This window comes from Vipera berus (assembly GCF_964194415.1).
Source record: "Vipera berus genome assembly, chromosome: W".
Lineage (NCBI taxonomy): Eukaryota > Metazoa > Chordata > Lepidosauria > Squamata > Viperidae > Vipera > Vipera berus.
Genome location: NC_138210.1, coordinates 52,368,802 through 52,376,594, shown reverse-complemented (window position 1 = coordinate 52,376,594; position 7,793 = coordinate 52,368,802). Strand labels below are relative to the sequence as shown.

The following is a 7,793-nucleotide window of genomic DNA, read 5'->3' as shown; positions in this document are numbered from 1 at the left end:
TCAACTCCCAGAATTCCTGAGCCAGCACAGCCAGCCATACTGAGGGGAAAGAGTGTTTCCAAGCTGAGCCATGCTGGCTCAGGAATTCTGGGAGTTGAAGTCCACGAGTCATAAAAGAGCCAAGGTTGCCTAGCCCTGACCTAAACGTAATGAGCGCGCCACTATATGTATGACCGAGTCTCGCCATTTTACACGAGCGTCTTGTGCCTTTAAACTGGGGCCGGAGGGTAGGGGGGGGTGGGGTAGGGGGGAACCGGGAACGAGCGTTTGCCTTTTTGACGGGCGGCAAAAATAAGGCGACCGACTCTGCCGTTCCCTTTAATTTTCTTTTTTTTCTCCCTTCGGTTTCATTTAAAGGGGATGCGCGCGCATTGGACAGAGAACGGCAGCCTGAAGAGCGGCGGGGAGGGGAGCGCTTTCCCCCAACCGCTTGTTCTAAGGCAGCGAAAGGCAGCCGAAAGTTGCAAAGGACCCGAAGACAAAAAACCAACCAACCAACCAACAAACACACCTTCGTGTTAAAGTAAATGGAGAACAGGTACAGGTGAGAATCCATCCATCCTAGAAGCGGGCGAGCAGGCAGGTAGGTAGGTAGGTACCGGACAGCCTCCGGTGTTCTGCCCAGGAAGGGATGAGTAGGAACTTCCATGCCTCTGGGGACAAAAGGATCCAAGCGAATCGGGTGTGAGTGAGTGAGTGAGTGAGTGAGTGTGTGCGTGCAGTGAATTGGAGGGTTTGTTGTCACTGTGTGTTGGGGGGGGAGAGAGAGCACAGGGGGAGGCTCAGCTAATCTCAACGTACACATGTTGTACTTTGACAATAAAGGTTTATTTATTTCTTTAAATTGAGCTTGTTGTAAAAGGGGGGTGGTGGTGGTGGTGGTCGGTGGAGAACTCCCTCGCTTCTGGCACCGGGCAGGCAGCCGGCCAGCCGATCATCGCGCAAGCTTCGCCAGCTCCGGACTACTATTGTTCTCTATGTCTGCACCCTCCGATTTCACAGCCGAAGATAAGCGGATCCCGGGGGTGGGAGGACGGCGCTGCTTATATGTCCCTGGCAGCCGGGCCCGAACACCTGATGTCTGTGCACGTAAAGACGAGGCGGGGTGGGTTGGGCGGGGGCGACCCGGGTTCTTCAGGAAGGTTGGAGGATACAGCTCGAGTTTCTCGATCCCCAAGGAGAGATTATTCCGGCATCCTTACACCCCTCCTGCGTGAGCTGCAGTGGCTACCGGTTGTCTTCCGGGCGAGATTTAAGGTGCTGGTACTTACCTTTAAAGCAGAGGTCTTCAAACTCGGCCCTTTTATGACTCATGGACTTCAACTCCCAGAATTCCTCAGCCAGGCACACTGGCTGAGGAATTCTGGGAATTGAAGTCCATGAGTCATAAAAGGGCCGAGTTTGAAGACCCCTGCTTTAAAGCCCTACATGGCTTAGGCCCGGGATACCTGCAGGACCGTCTGCTGCCGGGAACGACTTCCCATCGCCCAGTGCGCTCCCACAGAGAGGGCCTCCTCAGGGTGCCGTCGGCCAGACAATGTCGGCTGGTGACCCCCAGGGGGAGGGCCTTCTCTGTGGGGGCGCCTGCCCTTTGGAATCAACTCCCCCTTGAGCTTCGGATGGCCCCGGACCTCCGGTCCTTTCGCCGAGACCTCAAAACGTTCCTTTTCCATCAGGCTGACCTGGATTGATGATGGGTTTTTAAAAGTTTTAATTTTTAACTGTGTAATTAATATTTGGGGCTGTTATTTAATTTTTTTCCCCTTAACTTTTGTACTGTTGTTTTTTATTGCTGTTAGCTGCCCTGAGTCCTTCGGGAGATAGGGCGGCATATAAGTCCCATAATAAATAAATAAATAAATAAATAAAAATAAAATCCTTCGGAAGAAGGTTAAGGACACGGTCTGCTAAGAAAGTGGGGGTGAGGCGCTGTAATGATAGGTTTAGGGAACTGCCTGGGAGGTGATAGGAGTTGTAGTCTTAACTAACCCCGTTGGGAAGAGGCGATTGGGATTTCGAATGGCCTTCCTGAGTAAGGGAGGAAATCTCGGCCAGTTTAAGTAGCAACTAAGGCGGCGGGGTGGTGGTGGTGGTGGTAATCTGGACGTTCAAAAGCAGGTCTAGTTAAAAACAGAATCTGCTCTCCGATATTTATTTAGTGTACGGGGACGCTATCATGCACGGACTAGCAATATACCTTAATATTTATGTTATCCAGTACAGCATAGGGCAGGGGTAGTCAACCTGGGCTCTTTTATGACTCGTGGACTTCAACTCCCAGAATTCCTGAGCCAGCATGGCTCAGCTTGGAAACACTCTTTCCCCTCAGTATGGCTGGCTCAGGAATTCTGGGAGTTGAAGTCCACGAGGCATTAAAGAGCCAAGGTTGACTACCCCTGGCATAGGGCTTTCAGAGGTTCTCCTGATGGTCCGTTTTTCTGGTTTTGGCAGAGAGGGAGGCTTTGTAAGCTCAGCCTGCTTCAACCTCTAAGAATTGGGGCACAAGGAAGACCCATGTCAGCTCCGAGTCAGGACTGTAGCTTCCTGGCTGAGAATGATAGGAATTGTAGTGGTGAGACCAGCTGGCTTGAGGGAAGCCTAGCTGGGATTCTTAACAGGTTTCTTGGTTGATGTGTGAGACACTTTTTACATCCCTACCTCATTGTGCTTAGAGCGGTGGGGTTCACACATCGCATAAGCTTTAACTTGATTTTATTTGGTTTTGGTTCTAACCTAAATGTAGCAACCAAGCCAGCGGTGGAGCAGTTTATGACTGTGCTGAAGTGTAAAAAGGATGTTACTTCCTGGCAACATATAGAACACCATGTCCCACATTTGTCTGGTGCTTTTGCTCATTATTGCTGCCTTTCATTGAAAACATATATTCTAGTAGCTGTTGATTTCTCCACAATGGTCTGTTTTCTGTAAAAAGGTTAGGGGGAAAATGCCCTTGGGTTATGTTTGACAATCATGCAGGTTTTTTGGGCAAGTGTAGACATGACTTGCCATTGTCTTCTTCCAATGTGCTAACCTGCAGCTCTGGGGTTCCCTTATACTCCTTGTTTAGGAGTATGATTAGGTCATGATTAGGTCAGCTTAACATCTGAACCTGGACAAAAGCGGTGGGATGCTCTCATTGCTTGAGCAAGAGCATTGAGCATTGCTTGAGCTCCGGATGGCCCCAGACCTTCGGTCCTTTCGCCGTGACCTTAAGACATATCTTTTCCAACAGGCCGACCTGGACTGATGATAATGGGGTTTTTAATTATGATTTTAAATGTTTTTATTGGTTTTAGTGGGACTTTGACACAATTTAATTCTTTTTTAATATTTCTATTTATTTCTATTTTATTGTTGTTAGCCACCCTGAGTCCTTCGGGAGATAGGGCAGCATACAAGTCTCATTATAAAATAAATAAATAAAAATAAGATAATTTTTAGCTGAGATCCATTACTTTGTTACCTTGATATGTGGATCATCAGACCTTAGGCACCATCAAGTTATTTTGGGCTCCTAGCAACCACAAGGATATATAGATATCCTCTCTGACCTAAGTGAAATGAGTGCAACAGCATACATTTGAATGAGTAGGGAAATCAAATTTGGATGCCCCGTTTCTTATCAGATCAGACGGTGTGCTTTTCTCACTTCAAGCCTTAGTTTTTTTTAAAAAAATCAGGAAATGAGCCATAGACCCAGGGCTTTTTTTGTCATAGAACGCTCAGAACGGAGTTCCAGCACCTTTTTTGAATGGAACCTTGTAGGGTAGGCAAGATGGGTTGTATGACATGTGTGAGTTCCGGCACCTTTTTCTTTTACAAAAAAAGCACTGCATAGACCCCTATTCTCCCTGTGAGTGCTGGCTTCCATTCCATTTGTTCTGTTCTGTTTTGTAGTTTACATGACTCCTTTCTGTCACTTTCAGGACAGATGCTGGGGATTAGCCAATGGAGATCCAGCTAGTAACAGTGAAGGAAGAGATTGGATCAGTTCTGCCCATTGTATGCCCCCTGTGCCAGGAAGACCTGCCAAGCTTTGCTGGGCCCCACAAGCGAATACCCCAATGCCAGGGTTGCAGAAACCTCCTTTTAGAGCCTCAGAGCTGGTTGTCCAGCAGTATTGAGGCTTTGGTCCTCCCCGCTGAGAGGCCTTACAGCTGCTCTTTCTGCCCCAAACGCTTCAAGAGGGCTTCAGACCGACGTGATCACGAACGGGTACATACCGGCGAAAGGCCGTATGAATGTGGCATCTGTGGCAAGCGCTTCACTCAGAGCTCAGTGCTGTCTGGCCACATGCGCATCCACACTGGCGAACGGCCTTTCCACTGTGGTGTCTGCTTTAAATCTTTCAACAATGGCTCCAACTTCCGCAAGCACCAACGGATTCATGGCCCGCCATTTGGGTACAGTGAAGGGAGAGTTGGTGGGAAGGACTGGGATTCTCTGTCTGGAAAGAAACTGGAGCAAGTGAAAGAAGGGGAGAGGGGCAGAAGTCTCAGTCCTACCTTTCTGTCGAAGCAAAGCGGCTGTCAGACCGTCAAAGAGTTAAGAGAAGGCAAGAACAAGGCTGGTCAAAACCTTCAAGGGAGGCAAAGTTGCTTTTATAACACTAGGCCTAGCCAAGGGGACTACTGCACTAGCAGCCAAAGACAACCAAGTGGTAGCATGGATAGCTTCAACAGGATGGGACTGCAACAGGATGATGTCAGTCTTGGTTTAAATCTTGCTATAAGGCAGGGCAACCAAGACGATATCAAGGCCGATGCTTCGAAGGAAGCAAATGAGAGCAATGGGCATGCTGGGGAATTAGGGGGAAACAGCAATTGCAGCTACCGCCAAGCATCCGTTCCCAACGGCCACAGCTTCAAGCAACAACTGCCAGAGGCAAGCGCCGAAGATCCCACAGATCCCTTCTCAAGGCAGAACAGAGCAGGGGGAAGCCACATTCAGGAAGAGCAGAAGCAACTGGTTGACAGCTGCCCTGGTAAGTTACAGCTAGAGCGCGGCAGCAGCTGTGGGAAAGGCTTCTTGCTAGTCGGGGACAACGGGGGCTCTGCTCACAAGCTGAATCCAGAGAGCTCTGAGAGGAGTTTTGGAGTAAGGAGGCCAAATGGCCCAAGAGGGTTCAAACAGAGCAGAGGGGCAAGTGGAAGGCCAGAGATGAGGCAGAATGGTAGAGGGGAAGGCGATGGGGGATTCAACGAAAGCGAAACTTTAGTTTCCGAGCCAGGGGAAAACAGTAGCCAGGGAGCTTCTCTCGGTGGCCTTAGAGAAAGAGAGCTGACCCAGAAGAGTAACACCCATAGAGACTTTCAAACATGTTTCCCCGAAAAGTTGAATGTTCTCAAAGTGGAACCATCTACGTGGCTCAAAGATGGCCTAGCCTGGGACAATCCTGCCTCAGAAACGGACGACTCTGGAGGCTCTTCTCCCAGTCCGAAGGCTACAAGATCACCGTGGCAACTGGAGAATCCTGAGCCGTGTTCTGTATCTTGCAATGCTTGTGAGTCTTTGCAGGATCAGCTTGGAAGTACTGCTCAGCATAGGGAAGATGAGAGGCCCACCTCTTGCTTTCTTTTCCCAGCTCCTGAGCTCTCCGATGGACACACTCCCTCTACCCTTGAATCCAAGCCCTTTCTCTGCTTTGCCTGCCCCAAACAGTTCCGTCGGGCCACAGACCTGAAGGAGCATTTACGAGTGCACACAGGTGAAAGGCCCTTTGGCTGCAGTGTCTGTGGCAAGCGGTTCACACAGAGCTCAGCCTTAACCACTCACCGGAGACTGCACACCGGAGAGAAGCCCTTTGAATGTGCGGTCTGTTGCCGCCGTTTCAATAACTCCTCTAATTTTGCCAAGCATCGTCGAATACATGGACCAGACAGCATGGGGCATAGGAATAAAGCAGTAGAAAGGTAAAACCACATTGATTTTGTTTTTCAGCAGGAATTCCCACACTGAAAGGTAGAATGAACAACCAAGGATGAAATGCGCTATTACAATACTGAGTGCTGATTTTTAGTAAACAATTTTCCAGACAATTCAGTGCCTCCAGATGTTTTGAAACTCAATGCCTATGAACACCAGTCAGCATGTTCATGGTGGGCAATTGTGCCCCAAATCACTGGAAAGCACCAGGTGGTTAGCTGGGACCTGGCATTTCATAGGCAGGTCATAGCACTCTTGATTTACTGATTGATAACAGCAAACCAGACGCTGGAGATTGCAATCAAGTTACAATTTCTAATTCCAGACTGTGAATAACCATAAAAACGTAAAATGCAAAGGCAGGAAGGAGTATGCAAATCTGTAATGCATTTAGGCAACCTCATCCTGGGTTTCATACCCTGCTTGAATTGACTGTTTGGCATCATCTAGAAATCAATCAAAATCAGCGTTTTGGATTGGCGTTGCAGGTAGTTCCCGACTTACAACCACAATTGGGACCATAATTTCTGTTACATGAGTCGTGCCCAATTTTTGCCACAGTTGTTAAGCAAATCTCTGCAGTTGTTCAAGGAATTGTGTGATTTTAGACAAATCTGACTTCTGCCATCGACTTGTTGGAAGCCATCTGGGAAGGCCGCAAATGGTGATCACATGGACCACTGCGACCATCATGAATACATGCCAGTTTCCAAGTGCCTGAATTTTGATCATGTGAACACAGGGTTGTTGCTTTGGTCATAAATGTTATTGGTTGAAAATCACTTTCTGTGCTGCTGTAACTTTGAATGGTTGCTAAACAAAGGGTTGTAAGTGGAGGACTACCTGTTTATTAAACCAAAGCCAATGAAAATTAAGCCTTAAAGTGTGTATTAATGCCTGTTGCAGTTTCTAAAGTGGGGCACAGAATGGAGACCAGACCTGGTTAGATTTGGGAATTGCCTCTGCCCACTTTGCTAGCTCAATGGACTGTGTGCCCATCCACTGCGGGTAACGCAAGATGCTGTGCAAACTCACCCAGCCTAGTGAGATTAGTAAGTCATGGTTCTGTTATTTTCCTGTTACAAGAAAAAAAAATGTTATCTACAAATTTAAAGTATCTGGGAAATGAATAGTTTATGTTGAATTTCTAAACTTACTAGCCTGGGCACAAGTCCCATGGAATTAAACTGGCCTTACTTCTGATTTTATATTTCATGTTGGTATGGAATATAATTTTTCAGTATGTGTCGCTGTTATAATCCACTCATTTTAATCATGAGTGTATTTTCAACTAGGTATAAAATTATTTTAAAAATATACGCCGCAAAAGATTTAAGTAAATAAAAGTTTCTTACATTATACCAATGAAGTAAACTCTGTGTGTCTGCGCACACAAGGGGGAGTCTCTATTAGCTAATACCAAAGCCAGAATATTTGTTGACATTCTACTTTGTAAATCCAAGCGTTAGAAAAAATAGTTTATATCAACACAATTTACATATAAATCTGACTTAAAGTTCTATATAAAAAGAACTGAATGACCTTTAAAAAAATTAAATGGCTCTGTAGCTACCTGTGTGTTGCTACCCAACTTATTTCCAACTCAAATCCTTTTCTCAATTTAGATATTTTTTTTGTTAATTGAAGTAAAACAGCCGTTTTCCATTTTTAAAGGAACTTTATGAAGCTCAATAAACTTAAGGTAATTTTTCGCCCTCAATTCTGCATTTTCTCCCTGTTCTTATTTAATATAAACATTTTAAAATGTCCATGGTGAATTCTCAACTATTTTCCACATGAATTGCAAAATGACATTGGACGATATCGGTACTACTCTACCAGTCTCATGATGCGAAATATATCCACAG

At 46.6% G+C, this 7,793-nt stretch overlaps 1 protein-coding gene across 3 annotated transcripts; it reads left to right on the top strand.

The window, feature by feature from the left end:
- The first annotated feature begins 267 nt into the window (after window positions 1-267).
- On the top strand, window positions 268-7,409 carry LOC308676074 (uncharacterized protein). 3 transcript variants are annotated; one of them, XM_081341787.1, is made up of 3 exons: window positions 268-544; window positions 3,927-5,503; window positions 5,941-7,409. In XM_081341787.1, the coding sequence occupies exons 2-3, from the start codon at window positions 3,949-3,951 to the stop codon at window positions 5,982-5,984; spliced, it is 1,599 nt and encodes a 532-aa protein (XP_081197913.1). In that variant the 5' UTR covers window positions 268-544; window positions 3,927-3,948; the 3' UTR covers window positions 5,985-7,409. The 3 variants fall into 3 exon arrangements, with proteins under 3 accessions (XP_081197913.1, XP_081197912.1, XP_081197911.1); XM_081341786.1 differs by having other exon boundaries at window positions 268-538; window positions 3,927-7,409; XM_081341785.1 differs by having other exon boundaries at window positions 3,927-7,409.
- Window positions 7,410-7,793: the final 384 nt, after the last annotated feature.